The following is a 17,844-nucleotide window of genomic DNA, read 5'->3' as shown; positions in this document are numbered from 1 at the left end:
ATTCTTTATACCTACATAAACTTCTCGACATAGAATTCACTTAAATATATTTATCAACAACCATGCGGTAAGTAAAACATTATTTTAACTGTAGTAACAAAAAAATTTAATTAATTTTTTTATTCAAGGAGATGAACGAAAATTAAAATAAAAAACTACACTTATTTTAATAGAAATGTTATGGTTAAGTTAGTAACATTATTTAATTTACGAGTTGTGTTATAAGAATATTTTGTCTAGTATATTGCATTTATTTCGATGGGGACATTTATCCATTTTACTTTTGCCACATTCAAATAAATAAACTTGTATTTTCCTAATAACCATTAAACATCTCCAATCTCCTAATTGCTACAATGAGTTCAGTAAAGAGGGGTCGAGTTCAACAAAGGTAACAATCCGGGTAACAACGAGTTCGATATATTGAAAGCAGTAAATCTGAAGACGAAGTAAAAGCAAGGCATTTACTAAACAAGCCCGGCAGAATCGGGAGACCTACTTTATTTAGCACGGTCTCGCCATTAAGTTAAAACAATAACCCAGCGCGAGTTCTGAATATAAGCAGAGTTACTTAGATATACGCGGCAGGGTAAGAAATCGACACTGGAGGAATTGTTCTCTTGTTTCTGAATAACAAATGGATGCGGTTTATTGAATGATAATACGCCGCCCCCTCCCCCCACACAAGTTTTTTATGTCTGGGCTATATTGCAATTAGAATGAAGGATAGGTATATTATTAAAGACCAGACCTTCTTGAGAAGGTTGGCTCTTTATAAATAAAACAATATTTTATTGTTTTTTGTAGTCGTTTCTCAATGTTTTCTTTTCGCATATTTAAGTAATTTTAAGAAATTATCAACGAACATATTTTAATATTATGAACATTATTGTATTTGTGCTTTGAAAACAAAATAAACAAAGTAATTTCAAGAATTTTATATAAAACACAACTTTTTTAAAAGCAATTAAAAAAATTAATTTTTATGGGAGACAATATGATAGAAATTTTTTTTATACGTAGCAAAAACAACCAAACACTTCATGAATGAGATTAATTTTAAATGTTATTAAAAAATAAAACATAAAGTACATAAAAATGTGCAATTTTTTGTTTTTAATTCTCTACAATGCTTATTTGTTAAATAACTATCATTATATGAATTAAAATGTTTTTTTTCCAAAATCTTTGAGCATAAGCGTATGACATTTCTAAATTTTAGAAACAAGATTCATGAACTTTAAACCAGTATTTTTCTAACTTTTAATTGTATCCAGGTGCTGCCAATTTTGTGCAGCATCTGGAATTTTTGTAATTGTTTCACTCAAACAGGTCTCTGAGTGTAGCCAGCTACAGGCAGCCAGGGAGAAAAAATAATTAACAGTTTCCAAAGGCAGGCCCGTTATTTATCACAGGCACATTCTGTGGCGGAGCGGCGGTCGATAGAGGCCAGGTGAGTCGCAGAAAAGCCCAGGGGCGGCGGACGGGGGAGGTTGGGTGCCGGCACGAACGAAGACCTGTAGGCGACGGCTGACACCAGCCAGGACCGGCTTGGGAAGCTCGCAAGGCATAAAAGTTTTTACTCGCGAGTAAAATGAACACCCAAAAAATACATTAGGTGTTTCTTTATTTTGCCTGTTTCCACATTCAAGCAAGTAGGCACCGAGTACTAGTGACATTTAAGGTATAACACACTTTGAGGTTATATCTCACCTACACTCAAAATATGTACAAGTAGCTGATCAACTTAACTGTTTACTAATAGTCCGGGAGGCAGCGACAGAAATTTTGCACCAATTCCTACAAAGCTGATTTTTTCTCATTTTGTTGTTTTGATATCGTAAGTAGCCGGAACGGCAGTCTACCGCGCCAATGTGGGGGCAAACGTTAGTAACAATTTTTTAAACATGTAAATAAATAATACTTAAATGCCTTATACCTACAAGGCTGAAACTTTTTAGAGTGATCAATTATACCTAAAAATACAGTATAGTGATAGTCTACCGCGTCGGAAGGGGGGCCATCAAGGGTCTACCACCCACGCAAGGTGTTGAAAAATTAACTTTTTTGACTTATTTCTACAAGGCTGAATTTTTTTCTCAAATACTTTAGTTTATAAGAGAACCAAAAAAAAACAGTCTACCGATCATCTAAGGGTGCAAAGCCTTGATAGACGCAATGGAATGCACGATCTCCCGAGCGCAGTCGCTGCGCCGATTCACTGTAAGCCGCTCTGAATAATAACTCATACCGGGATTAAATTACAATCTACAAAGCTGCTTTTTTGTCTATAGATATCTTACAATAATTATTGTCAAATAAACGTCTTATACCTTCGATACGAGGTGGCTAAAGCTTCGGTAGACGTGGCGAAAGTTTTTGCGCGGAAGTTGCTTAAAATTCCAAATTTATTATTAATTATAATTTTTTGAGCTTACACCATTATTTAAACGTATGATATAGTAACAACGAGCGAGCGTTAGCGAGCGAGATTTTTGCTAGTATAATAGGTATTAACAAAAGTTAAAAAATTTTTTTTTTCAAATAACTGACCTTTTTCTTTTTTAACATTGAATAATTAAATTTATTTCACTTTTACTTATAATTTATAACAATAATACTTTTCGATAATAGCGCGCGAAATGCTTGATTTGCGATTCATCATCACATTCATCAATTACACTCGTGCGAGAATTATTCTATCGCACTAGTATCGAACAATATTTTACGACACTTATTTATAAAATAAATGATAACAACGCAAATGTTTTTTATTACAACAATATAGTAATTATATAAAAAATAAATATATTTTTCTTATTCCTCATCGCTACTGACATTTGATTCCTCATCGCCTTCCATATCATCACTATCTTCATCCTCATCATCTTTCTGGTCACACACTCCATCATTTTCTTTAAGGTATTGACAACCGTCATTTGCAATTTCTGTATCTGCAAATAGCAATATATTATTAAATATTTATTATATTATGCTAACATAAATTCACCCCCTTTAGGGTCTGAAAGTCATTTTTTAATTGAGTTTTAGACCTCCTTAAAATGCAAATATGTGTACCTGAATCTTTATCGTTCTGTAGATCAAACGTCACATCGATCAGTGATGTTTTTGAAAGCTTACAAAACTACTAACGATAAAATCTTTCGTCAAAAGGTCAAGAGTTTCGATGCATCTGCTTTACCACCTTGTCAATCAGAGCTCCGAGAACACATACTCCGAACAGCATATATTGCACAAATTTGGAGTAATGCTCACTTAAAAGAGCCTACAACATTATCCCCACTCGACTGTGGCTGGAAAGTGGATGAGAATGCAAGATATGATTTTAATTGGTTTAGTGGCGACCAATTGCCTCAGTCAATCGATGATGTGACGTTTGATCTACAGAACGATAAAGATTCAGGTACACATATTTGCATTTTAAGGAGGTCTAAAACTCAATTAAAAAATGACTTTCAGACCCTAAAGGGGGTGAATTTATGTTAGCATAATATAATAAATATTTAATAATATATTGCTATTTGCAGATACAGAAATTGCAAATGACGGTTGTCAATACCTTAAAGAAAATGATGGAGTGTGTGACCAGAAAGATGATGAGGATGAAGATAGTGATGATATGGAAGGCGATGAGGAATCAAATGTCAGTAGCGATGAGGAATAAGAAAAATATATTTATTTTTTATATAATTACTATATTGTTGTAATAAAAAACATTTGCGTTGTTATCATTTATTTTATAAATAAGTGTCGTAAAATATTGTTCGATACTAGTGCGATAGAATAATTCTCGCACGAGTGTAATTGACGAATGTGATGATGAATCGCAAATCAAGCATTTCGCGCGCTATTATCGAAAAGTATTATTGTTATAAATTATAAGTAAAAGTGAAATAAATTTAATTATTCAATGTTAAAAAAGAAAAAGGTCAGTTATTTGAAAAAAAAAATTTTTGAACTTTTGTTAATACCTATTATACTAGCAAAAATCTCGCTCGCTAACGCTCGCTCGTTGTTACTATATCATACGTTTAAATAATGGTGTAAGCTCAAAAAACTGTAATTAATAATAAATTTGGAATTTTAAGCAACTTCCGCGCAAAAACTTTCGCCACGTCTACCGAAGCTTTAGCCACCTCGTATCGAAGGTATAAGACGTTTATTTGACAATAATTATCGTAAGATATCTATAGACAAAAAAGCAGCTTTGTAGATTGTAATTTAATCCCGGTATGAGTTATTATTCAGAGCGGCTTACAGTAAATTGGCGCAGCGACTGCGCTCGGGAGATCGTGCATTCCATTGCGTCTATCAAGGCTTTGCACCCTTAGATGATCGGTAGACTGTTTTTTTGGTTCTCTTATAAACTAAAGTATTTGAGAAAAAAAATTCAGCCTTGTAGAAATAAGTCAAAAAAGTTAATTTTCCAACACCTTGCGTGGGTGGTAGACCCTTGATGGCCCCCATTCCGACGCGGTAGACTATCACTATACTGTATTTTTAGGTATAATTGATCACTCTAAAAAGTTTCAGCCTTGTAGGTATAAGGCATTTAAGTACTATTTATTTACATGTTTAAAAAATTGTTACTAACGTTTGCCCCCACATTGTCGCGGTAGACTGCCGTTCCGTTTACTTACGATATCAAAACAACAAAATGAGAAAAAATCAGCTTTGTAGGAATAATTACATCAATAATGTCGCTGCCTCCCGGGCTATAAATATTAACAGTGTATTTCTTATATTATTATTAGTTCAAAACTGGATTCGGCAACGTAATTTATAAAAGTGCCGCAAGTGAGAGATTGTCGCACGAGGTATTTTTAAAGTAGCCTTCTTGTTTCTCTTTATAATACGTTTTAATTCAATGAATAACATTGTATATTTGAAGAGAATATAATTACTGAATAAAAAGAACGCAATGCTGAACAGAATAATACGAGGAAATATGTCTTTAAGACAGTAAACAAGTCCATTATATAATGTTGCGGTTTATCAAGGAGACTCTCTTGCATTCCAAAAAGTTTCAACAAAATCTCGATAACAGTTATTTACTGTCAAGTGTCTTGGACTTGTAGGGACAAATGCTGCACAAAACTTTATCCATAATGAAGAAAAGGTAATAAAAAGTACTAAGTACCCAAAAGTACAATTATAGTGTAAAATCACTCATTTGATAAGAGTTATCAAATATTATGATGGGATGTAGACGAAATTATCTGGTTTTTATATGCAGAAGAAAAGTAGGAGCAATTACTCAAGATGTCCTATTGATACATTTCTTTGAAATTAATAAAACCTCAGTCCTGACTGAGAAATCAAATATGCTAGTTACATCGATTTGACCTTGAATTTAAGTTTCAAGGTCAAATAATATTAAATGCTAGACGTTGTTTTTTATGTCAGCAATTGATAGAACGCCAAAATTTACGTCCAAGTATGTGGACAGAAATTCTTTTCTATATGTCCTTCCTGGTTATTTGGAGGTTAAACTCATATTTCACAAGCTGAAAGATCAATCTAAGGTCAGCTTAACATCAAATGAAATACACTATTTTTTTATGTCAGTAATGGACACAGCGACAAATGTTGTGTCGGAATCTGGAATCAAGAAATTTTTCCAAGATGTCCTTGCAGGACATATGAAGGTCAAACTTATTTTTCACAAAAACTATTAAAAGTAACATAATTTAATAGCGGCCACAAAAAAATGTTTGTTCCATTTAATATTTTCAAGTTGACCTTGACTTAAGGTCAAATTCAAGGTCAGCAGCTTATTGACTTCTTGATACGTACAACTTTTATGCGAAAGTACTTTTATTGGACTCAATCCTTTCTGGTAAACTTTGTATAGGTATCTGTAACCGATGACAATTTTTTTGCGAAACATAAATGGAAAGTCTACTTACTACTGTTTCTTTTCTGAAAAAAATGTTCATCAGCTAAATCACTGGACTAAGAAGATGACTTAGTACTATCAAACTCCACGATAGGAGCAAGACATCCACCATTGCAGAAGGATATATTAAGCTTAAATAAGTTATAGTATCATCTTTCCGAACTCTTAAATCTTTTAAAATTGAAATTTCGACATGACGTATTACCGAAAGCACCCTGCGCTTGCTGCAAATTGAAAAGGAAGGTAAATACCGGCCCTGAGAGCTGCAGCCGGTAGAGGATGCACAAATCAGCCTTAATAAGCCGTCGACAGCTGATTTAGTACTGATAATGCCTAGATAATGTCACGCCAAATTTGCGGAGCGGAAGTAATTATTTGGTATAAATTGGTCCAGCGATTATTCACCTTACCGATCGATTATTGAAATATTAGCTCTGTTACGGCAGACAATGGGCTCGTTAGGGTGAGTTCTGGCGAATTTGGAGCTTTTCAGTTTCGACGCAGAGTTATTATGGACCGTTATTAAATCGAAAAAGTGTGTTAGGTGAAAATGATCCGCGTTTTTTATATCAGCTAATTCGAATACACGTTGGCCGAAATGATTTGATATGAAAGTATCACCAAACGATTAAAACCGTTTCTGATTAAGAGTAGATGGGTCGCAGGAAAGAAAGGACGAAGAAATGATGAACCAGTAATGGTATGTCTAATAAAAAAGGTGAGGCTTTATTAAATAAAATAGAGGAATGGATCATATGAAGATTTGAAATGAGAGTGGGAAGACTTTATAGAGGAAGATCACATCATAATAATTAAATAAATTCTTCCAATTTTCCATTCTCTCTATGAATATCATTTCGCTATACATTTATTAGTATTCTTAATTGTTTCAATTTTAAATTATACAATGTTTTTGACTTTTGTACCATAAATGCAGGGGTTGATAAAACTCTGCCATCCTGTTAGTCTAACTGATTGTTGTTTTCAACGTTTACTGGCACTATTTGACATCCTTGCTCGACCAATAAACATGTGACGTCCTTCGAACTTCAAATCAGGAGCAGTTCTAAGCTTTATGCTTTTCCTGGTAGAAATTTGACGTGATTCTTACCCTTGGTATAGAGTAGGTAGTCAGGCAGCTACAATGAAGAAAAGTAAATTCCAGCAATCTTTATATTTTTACAGAATAGTCTTTTTCTAATTGTAGTATTAATGTTTTCACACTAACAGTATTATCAGTGTATTTCAACGAAATATGGCTATATAAATGTCAACGGTGTACTTGTAATAATAAAATGAAAGACAGAAAAATAGGTACAATGGATTTGAATTGTTTCTTATTGTTCTGAAACCTCTGCAAACACTAACAATAAAATATCAATGTTTACTGGGTCAACTTTAGATATTGACAAAAAATATAGAGAAAGGTCGATTTCAAATTGAGTTACAAATAAATACAAACAATATACTTATGTTAATACAAAATTCTTAGTAACGTATTGTTTTGCGTTGCATAATATGGAGTTAGATGTACAGGGTGATTCAGAACTTATCAAAAAAAAATTATGATTGTACAGAGGGCTCTTACAAATACAATTTTACAAAAAATTGAAAGGATTTCTTTCCCCAAGAAAGAAATAAACAACTGTTTTTGCCGCTATTGTTATTATTAATTAATAAAATTAATTTGTGGTCTTAAATAATAAAATAATTTGACATACCTGTTAAAACAACTGTTCAAAATTTTGTCCCGACCTGTAAACACGTTTGGGTCCGTCTTACTCAGTTTCTACGAACTAACATAAATGTTGTTTTGCATCACCATAACACCATTGTTTCACCATAATACAAATATTGTCTTGCTTCACCATAAATTAAAACGATATCCAGCAACTCCGAGTTGCTACACACGCAAGCCATTTTTGACACTAACTAATAAAAAAACTATTGTAAACACTATCGCAACGACGATTTTAAAATCGGATTTCAGTATTCGGGGTCGCTGAGGCCACGTGGCTCTGCACGCGTATTTCGAATGACGCTAGAGACTGCAGGTGTCCAGCGACTTTATGGTTGAAAATACTACAACTTCAATAATTTTTTTCTCGGAAACTATAAGGATTTTACAATTTTTTTTATGATATTGACTCCATTTCTCATGCCGCATCTATTCCCAATTTTTTTGGATAAGTTGTGAATCACCCTGTATAATATAGCATTGTAAGTTGCATAATCAAATTTATCATTTTATATTCTATGTTTATGTATCCTTATGACGAACAAATCAGTAAAATGTGTTTAAAAAAATGATGATGAAGAAATCAATATGGCATTGAAGGGATATTAGAATCAACGTTTGTTATTTTCCAAAAGAGTATAAATGAAATTGTAATAAGGAAATGCCGCTTCGTCTGCAGGTATAGTCTTTCCGAAGTCAGTTGAACATGTATAAAAACGCCTAGCAATAAAATTTAATGAGTTTCATAGTCTCAAAAAAAGTTTTCTGCTAAAGATAAAAATTATAATAATTTCTATATAATGTGCAGAAAATGTCTATATACTGGTATATTCATTTGACCAACAACATATTTTAATTATTTGTCTTCAAACAATTTTATTATACTGATGGTAAATTTCGTTTTGTTCCATTTCAAAAGGTCTCCAAAATGTCATGTTGTAATAATATTAGTGAACAAAATATCCCTCTTATTTCTCCCTTTCGCAATTGTAATATGAATGTGCCCATTATAAATTAAAATTACTTGAATCAGACTAAATTCCGCATTGCTGCACTGCACTGCTAGGCCATTTGTTGATAACTGAATTTATGGCCAGGTCGCTCAGTGCGGCTGTGTTTGTGCCGCATTTGCCCGCGCGCTCGTTCTTCAACTGAGCGACCAGATATGGGTATGGCTAAATAAATATGGGAACAAGTTTTTCAAACTGAAAATGAATGACATTTTTTGCATGATCTCAAAGATTGATTCGATACAAAACATCCATCAACTTTAAACGATCTTTTCGTGTAGCCCATGTATATTGTTTCTTGTAATATACCTTTGGTCATGTCTTTTTCAAAAATAAATAAATAAATAATAAACTATACTGTATAGTTCTTACAGAGTGTCCCATTTTAAACTACGCACCTGAATATCTCGTTAGGGAAACCACCAATCCGAAAATAACCCTTACAAAAGTTGTGGATTCGGAGAGGAACGTCGGATGGATTGGATTTGACCTTGGCATTGACCTTCAAGCTCATATGAAGGTTAAATTAAATTTTTAAAATGGGAACCTCTATTTTTGATTCCGGATTCACAAAGAGCGCAAAACTTTACGATTAGATAGGTACTTAGGTCGTTTACGTTTAGATACGTTCGTTTGCGATTAGATAGGTACTTAAGGCTCTTCTTCTTCGTCTAGGTCAAATCGAATGACACTATCCGATGTCCCCCTTCAGACCCAACAACTTTTGTAAGGGTTACTTTTGGATTGGTGGCTCCCCTGACGAGATATTCAGGTGCGTAATTTAAAATATTTTGTCCTTGAAATAACCTTTAAAGGTAATTCCAAGAAGGGTCTAAATATCTAAACGTAAAATTTTGCGCTCTTTCCGAATCCGGGGTCAAAAATAGAGGTTTCTATTTAAAAAATTAGATTTGACTTTCAAATGATCTTGAAGATCAATGTCAAGGTCAGATTGAAGGTCATCATCCGATGTCCCCCTCCGAACCCAAAAACTTTCGTAAGGGTTGCGTAATTTAAAACGGGACATCCTGTATAAGTTTCTGGAGATGCTGAATGCCAGTATTGTTAGCTTTTGACTACTTTGAAGAGCTATGATTTTTCCCCAATGGCATTTTATAAATTATAATATAACTTTTTAGAGGTTAGCTTTTCCACATTGTATGTTACATATTGTAAAATAAAATTTCATTTATGGCATTTTTTTCTCTGCACGATACGGTTTTAAATATAAATTTAGATGATCAAACTGTGACATTTCAACTACTCAATATTTTTATTAGTTTGATTATTTCCAACCCTCGACGTTTTACATTTACGTAATAACCGTATCGAATACCTGTTACTCTGCAGCAGTATTTTCAATAAACCAATAATGGGACCTAAAATTGTCAGCTGCTCCTGTCACTGATTAGAGCAGTGTCCTAATTAAAATGTAATTTTATCCATCCGTTTGCATAGCTATATATAGGAGTATTATTTATTATTTAACAATGCATTAGTCCTGATGGCTCGACTTACACAGTAAACAGTAGCTCTTTGTGGAAGGGTTACAAATGGAGGAAGTATGAATTATATGCGGAACGAAATATTTTTAGAATCCTATTTGAATGCAGAATAATGCCCATGAAAATTCGCCCTGACAATGATTTGAGAATAGTTTTTTATATTCAAGCGTAAACAGTGGATGCAAAAGAGCATTAATAATTTGAATATCATATTTTTGCTGATGACACTTCATAGAGCAATCATTTTACACATTATGGGTTTTATGAACTTATTGGTTTATTTTTTTCTTTTTAGTGCATTTTCATAAAAGCTTGTTCAAATTTTTTTTACTTCTCATTTATTTACGCCTTTTTAGTTTTGTCATCAGAATTGAACAAGCATGCAAAATTTTAAAGTAGTAAGTTTAGAGGAAGTGGTACCTACTTTGGCTTGTAAGATTTGAATTACAAACATACATCTGAAGTTAAAAAAAAAATCCGCCATATTGAATTTAGTGTGACGTCATTTTCGCATTCTTCTCAGCAAACCCTTTCATTTGATACCCATATCATGGGGGTACATAAAAAATAACTGGTCCACTATCTTTTGGAGTCCTCCATATTAGATTTAGAATGACGTCACTTAGCCAACCATGCATTGTCATCCAAACTTAACGTGTATGCAAAATTTCAGCTCAATCGGTTGGGGACAACTGTTTTAAAATTCAATTGCAAGATTTGACCCATACTAACAAGGCAAGTTAAATAAAAGCTTGTAATAATAATAATAATAATAGTAACGTAGAGAATGACATTTTTAAAAAACGACGTTTGTCAAAAGCTTATTTACATCACTACACGGAAAAAGAATCTATAAGAAAAAATAAATTATCCCTGTTTATCTTACTCCGTAATAAAATAAAAAACTAATAAATTATTGGGGCTGAACTGCACCGCGGGACATAGGTGTACGCATTATTTATTAAGAAGCAACAAATTAAATTGTCCACAATACACCACCATAACACCAACGGATGGGAATTAATTACCCAACATCCGCACGATAACAACAAAGCAACAGTATACTGACGTGACGTGAACTTGAAAAGCATTCTGAAGCAGCGGCTCAATGTCTCGTTTGACCCGCTTGGCACGCCATTGAGTTTTAGGTTCACCTCATGTTCTTGTTGTTTTCATATTAAAAATTTGTAATTCCTTAACAAGTAAATTTTGTTTAATCACATCTATAACTCCTTCAATCACTCCAACTGATATTTAGGTATTTTTAGTTGATAATGCCAATCATGCTATGTTGGTTGCTTATGTTCGACAGTTACGTGGCTTGTAATACGACTTGCCGGTCCCTCTCGACTCCAGTAGCTTCCAACATGTTCTTATTGTTTTGTTAAGTAAGGTCAGTATTCACTTATTCTTAAGAAGTACTTAGTTTTAAGTTCGCAATCACCCTGAATTGCGATATTGCCAAATTATCAACATTTACTGAACTCTTAAGATATTGCGTTTTGTATTTCGAATTCCTTCTTACAATTATCCGGTACAATACTTTTTTATTTGCGAATAACGTTGGAATTTGTGTTTAGCCGATTTTGCGGTTTGTAGGGGACTTCCATTGTTTTTCAGATTTCAGAATATTTCGGGAGCCGCCGAGAGATTGTTTTCCTACTGTTTTCCTTCCGCACGTGCTTTAGATTTGGGAAAAGTAAAACGCGAAATCGGAGATTATGTTTGCGAAACATGGAAGACATATAAACGGAAAGCAAATATTAGTTTGAACCAAGTGCGCCCGATACAAAGCGTCTCAGCCGACTCAATGGGGGGCTGAAAACTACCTAATTCGTTCCATACACAACCCGGAAAATTTTCCTCTCGGCTCTGATTTAATTCTACGTGACGGGAAGATGAAACTGATACGGAAGTGGGCGAATTATACAGAGCTACAAAGGAAACGAACAGATACTTGCGAAACTCTGCCAAACGAGCAGAAAAATTGCAGCGAAAACATTGGCAGCAAGGTCGTTATTAACTGTTTTTTTGACATCCCTTGGCATCATTTAAGAGGTTGGAAACGACATTTTATCTGTTGCCACATCATATCAGGTATGAAGTCAATTTGCGTGTAAATGATGATCAAGCACGTGTGGTTGATGAACTATTGGTCAAAATGAATGCAACAGTATTCCCCGTCAAAGGCAAGCATAATTTTACTGCTATTTTAACTTGTTTTGGATTTATGACTGAATAAGAAAAAAGAGTAATTATTTTAAATTTCCTAAATGCGTTTGTGCGTACTTTTATGATCCCACTGTGACTGCGTGCAATTGTTTACTTGGTTGGAATATTTATAGTGACCGATCACCTAAACTAAGTCAATGTGAGAGAATCACAGACTAAATACTAACCTACTTTTCATTAAAAATTTAAAATTATTATAGAAGATAATTCAAATATATTTAGGTATTTTTTTATGAACATTTTTATAAAAAAATACAATCTGAAATTTAATCTTTTCAATTAGTTCTGTTTTGTGTCAACAAAATTCACTATCTGAATATGATTTGTGGAAATAACTATAACTAATATACGTCATTGAAAAGCATAAATATAATCGTCCATTTAAATCATGGCCAACTAAGATTCTCAAATAACAATTTGTTTCGTAGGTCCACAACTATGAAATAAACTAAAAAAGTAATGTCACTAATCTGTGTTGAAACGTTAGAAATATAATTCTAAATATTTTCTTGTTATTTAACTTAATAACAAATGAAAGTATCAAATTTAATTGGAATATTTGTCTTGAAAATCGAACTTGATAACGCGTTTTTATTTTTCATAATCTCTGAACGCCAAAGTTTCATCAAATTAGACTCACTCTGTATAATGATACAGTGGCGTTTCGTGGGACTAGGTGGTCAAGAAAGATTTAAAAAAGCGCCGCAGGCAAAAATTTATAAATGTTAAAGGTCAAACGATTAAATGCATCTGAAAATTTTTAGTTGCATTTACAATATTATAGAAAAACTGATGTTCACGAGCAGGATTTTCATTTAGATTTTATAAAAAATAATACGCAATTATTTGGATATTTCTTAAGTGATAAATAGGAATCAGTTTCTACGTCATTTTTATTGTGGAGATCTTCGTCAATAGCCCTCCTATAACCATAAATTAAAGACTTATATTATTAATAATAATATCAGAACTTTAAAAAAATTGTATTTACAAAAAAATAAGTAACAGAAAAAAAAACAAAGTGATATCTATATTTACCTAATAATTAACAAAATTGTTCCTACTTAGTTTATGAATATTTTTAAGTCGTAATGCGCTTAAGACACAAAAAGTTTCTTTCTACCGAGATACTTGTCACGGAGTCGTTAAAACTGTGCAAAACAATTTGTATGTTTCCGAAAATACCATTTTAAATTCTTTATATTATATTTCTATCGTTTTTTGAACTTCTAAATTACGAAATTGTTCGTCTCTGTACAAAATATTAAGTTCGTTTTTCAACCTATCTATTTCAAAAACTTTAGGATACATTTGTAGTAAACATTCATACGATTTTTCGGGAAATTTGTTTGCATATTCGAGAAATTTTGAGGAAAATATTAAAGCAAAAAAATCGTGTAAATTTCCAAAACGAATAGGTACTTAATTAAGAGGAAATATACTTCGAAAATATTTCTAATTCGTCGCAACTTTTGCCCCGTTTACTTGGTAGTCTAGTAATATTTTTCGCATAATTAAAAATATTTTTTAATTTTTCTTCGTTTCTTGATTCAGAAATTCTTTGACAAGTTTACGTCATTGCGTCTTGAAAAAGTTATTTCAAGAGATAAAACAATATTGTGAGATAATCTCATTATTAGCTACCTATGTAGGTGTTTGATAATATAATAAGTATCTATTAAATTACGTTAAATTTAGTCTTACTTTGTTTTGTTGGAAGAAAGTTGTTTTTTATTTACTTTAAATTAATACCTCCCTTGTCCTTATCCATAAAACCTTTGTACTGTCCCTAGACTGTATCGAACACCACACGCGTGCGCGTACTATGCGACGCGTACATTTACCGCAAACTGAAACACTATAAGCAGCTTTGAGCCGGCCTCAGCTCCCTCCTAAATCACGTTATTTTAACCGCCTCGCGTGGAGGGGGAATTGTAGCATATTGTAGGCAAGTGTGACGCGCCTACAAGCAAAGAATTTCTGGCCTTTCTTGGGTGGGGCTAGTGGGGAGTAACAGTATCCAATGCCGCGCCGATAGAAACGGCGAGTGAGCGGCGAGATATTTAATATTCAAACAATTATTTGTATATTGTTATTTTGATTTTACGGTGTGAAAGTCAAATTTTACAGAGAGATCCGGCCTCAATCGCCACTGAAATGATATCAACGAACAAGCAGATAACAGTTTTTTGACGAATTATAGTAGCGACAAGGAAAATAATTCTTTAACAATTTGCAAATTTCTTTTGTAGTGGTAATCCTTAAACGCACTTCGCTAAAAAATTCCTTTGTCACTTTCGACGCGCTATTATGTCAGCGAAATATATTTCCATCACGGTTGTAGCCATCACGTACTACTTTCCGTCTGGTAAAAGGGTTATCCGAGACAGTATGTCAAAGGATTCCCACTGGATTTGGAATAAAAGCCGGTTTTCTGTAGCTGTTGTGGCGTGGTGATAAAAAAGGATGTGTTCGGTCTGGCAAATCCCATCTTAAAGCGACAAAAAATATAGGACGGGTCACAATTCGCCCCTTAAACTCGAAGAACATCCCCGACAGGTAGGAATAGTAAAAAACGTTATGAAATTAAATCATTGTTGTGTTTAAATTGATTTTACAACAAATTACTGATTTTAGCACAAAATTCAGGCCTGTAACACCGCCATGTGACAAGAGACCAAAGTTTCGAAGTTATTAGTCCTCGTCAGTGTAGGATGGGTACCCTGAACATTAAAAGCAGCTTCTACGTCACTGAAGTTCAAACGAAAAGTGTTGCATCTAAAACAATTATGTTTAAAAGTTAATTGAAGAACATTCGCTAGCAGTGAATGACCGTCGGCAGGTGGAAGTTAATTAAAATTTACGTTTTTAGCTGTGTGAGACCGCGCTAGTGATATAATGGAATTAAAACCAAAGACAAATTATACGACCGGTTCATAACGAGGAAAAGCGTATCGCAAACGTAATTTCCAGTCGACGTTCGCATAACAAATCCAGGCTTTGTGCAATCCTTCTGCACGTGCAGTCAAGGTTTGTTGACTCTGGGCCGAAGCTAAGGGACAGCGAAAACACTCTATGCGTGATAAAAATTGCGGCATTTTCCTTTTGACGTGTGAAGATTTAACAAAATTATGTAATTGTTAGTAAAAGACTGTTGGTATCACCGTCAAAAAAAAATCGTACATGATATAAAGCCGCAGGAAAAGTTCCTGCCTCAAAATTTATAAGTATTGGATTCTTGACAATCACAGCGAAGCAATATTGGTAATGCTTTTTTCCTTTTTTGTTATACTTTTCGTTTTCATTAATAACTTACATGTTGTTGCATTGTTAAGATGTAAAAAATGTTTCCTACATAAAAAATGGTAAATCAAATTTATAGAAACATAACATTTATATTTCATAAAAAATACATTATTAGAAAAAGCATTTAAACTGTTTGCCTTGTGAATGCAGGTTCTACGTCTTGGAAGTAGGTTACGTCTCTTCTCAGATGCTCAGAGTTTTTAGAACCAGTCCCCTAGTACAATCCAGTTTTGTTCGTGTAAGTGTCTTTTAGATACTACCGTCTAGCGCTAGTTTTCTCCCACTTCCTCCAAAATACCCTTCTACAGGGTGTTAAAAAAAGAGTGTAAAATATTTCAGGAGGTAATAGTATGAACCAAAATAAGCAGAAAAGTCTTAATAAACATGGGTCCGCGAAGTAACGGTTGCGGAGATATGGACCACTATTCGTTTTTCAAACATTTTATTTTATTAGGAATAAACCGACAAAGAAAGCCTTTAACAAACAAAAAACAAAGTTACAGAAGATGTTCAAAGTGCCCTTCGTCTATTTCCAAGCAGGTACGACATCTTCGCCTCGATATTCGAACTCTTTCGAAAACACCCTCCTTGGTTTGGATTTCTTGACACTTTTGATTAATCCGTAGCTGCAGCTCTTCCAGGCTATTTACAGGAGTACCATACACTAATGTCTTCAAATATCCCCAAACAAAGAAATCTAGAGGGTTCAGATCAGGCGATCTTGGAGGCCACAAAACAGGTCCGGCCCTTCCTACCCATCTATGTGGAAAAGTTTGGCGTAAATGCTCTCTAACGGCGATGGAAAAATGAGCTGGAGCACCATCATGCTGGAACCACATTTGTTGCCTCTGATTCAAAGGAATATCTTCCAAAAACTCATACAGTGTGTTCTGCAGAAAGTTGAGGTAAGCAGCGCCTGTTAATCGGTTTGGTAAAACAACAGGACCTAGAAACCTGTTACCTACAATACCCATCCAAATGTTTAATGAAAAACGTGCCTGATGTCCAGATTCTATTAGAGCATGAGGATTTTCGTCGGCCCAAATATGCGTATTGTGAAAATTAAACACTCCATTTCTTGTGAACCCGGCCTCATCAGTAAAAAGAATGTTTGCAAGAAAACGAGGGTCTTCAGCATCATGACGTAGAAACCAGCGGCAAAAAACCAAACGTGCTTGATGATCATTTATTGGATTTAAGGCCTGTACTCGCTGCACATGGTATGGATAAAGCAGTTACTCGTGAAGGATTCTCCAACAAGAGGACCATTAATTCCTACCTCGGCTGATATTCTACGCACACTCGTACCTGGATTCTGCTCTACCAGTGCAAGAATTTCTTCTTCTGCTCTAGAAATGGATACCGACCTTGGTCTTCCGGATAAATGGCACTGTTTGCTCAAGGAACCGGTATCACGCAATCTTTGGTGAATTCTTCCAAACATGCGTTGTGAAGGAATCTGGCGATTTGGATAAGCGTCAACATAAAGACGTCGCGCTTCGGTGGCGTTCCCATTAGCACGACCATACATGAAATGCATGTCTGTTAATTCTGCGTTAGAGAACAACTGTCAAATACGTACTGTTTATTTCACTAAACATCAACCAACTATTATAAGAAAATACACAACGTTTTTGCAAAATAAAAAAAGGGGCTAAAAAACATAAAACATGCAACCGTTACTTTGCGGACCCATGTTCATTGAGACTTTTCTGCTTATTTTGGTTCATACTATTACCTCCTTAAATATTTTACACTCTTTTTTTAACACACTGTATATTACGTGCGGAGACAGATCAAGGTTATCCGAAGTCGGTACGTTTTATAAAATAGTTCACTGACTACATTTTTATAAAAACACACGACAAAGAACTTGTTTATCTGTAAAATTTAAAGGACGATAATAATTCTCCGAAGCTATCGATAATTTAATTTGTTCAACAGTTTTGTATGTCTTTTGCAGCATGATTAATCATTAAAACTAAATTTCAATCATTAGTTTCAAAATCACTAGTGAAATAAAATAATCATAACTAAAATAAACAAAAGAACGTTTGTTCAACTATTTATTAGTATTAAAATGAAAAGTTGAGTTGTGACTTCACTATCAAAACTAACAGACAACAAGCCCAT

At 33.9% G+C, this 17,844-nt stretch overlaps 1 protein-coding gene across 1 annotated transcript; it reads left to right on the top strand.

Annotated features, from left to right (window-relative positions):
- Positions 1-3,117: 3,117 nt before the first annotated feature.
- LOC111691600 lies at positions 3,118-3,702 on the top strand. Its single transcript, XM_023454674.1, has 2 exons — positions 3,118-3,424; positions 3,549-3,702. Exons 1-2 carry the CDS (start codon positions 3,124-3,126, stop codon positions 3,683-3,685), a joined length of 438 nt encoding a protein of 145 aa, XP_023310442.1. The 5' UTR covers positions 3,118-3,123; the 3' UTR covers positions 3,686-3,702.
- Positions 3,703-17,844: the final 14,142 nt, after the last annotated feature.

Source organism: Anoplophora glabripennis, unplaced genomic scaffold (genome assembly GCF_000390285.2).
Source record: "Anoplophora glabripennis isolate ALB-LARVAE unplaced genomic scaffold, Agla_2.0 scaffold10, whole genome shotgun sequence".
Classification (NCBI taxonomy): domain Eukaryota; kingdom Metazoa; phylum Arthropoda; class Insecta; order Coleoptera; family Cerambycidae; genus Anoplophora; species Anoplophora glabripennis.
The sequence above is the reverse complement of the archived record's forward strand: the minus strand, read 5'-3'. Positions and strand labels throughout refer to the sequence as shown.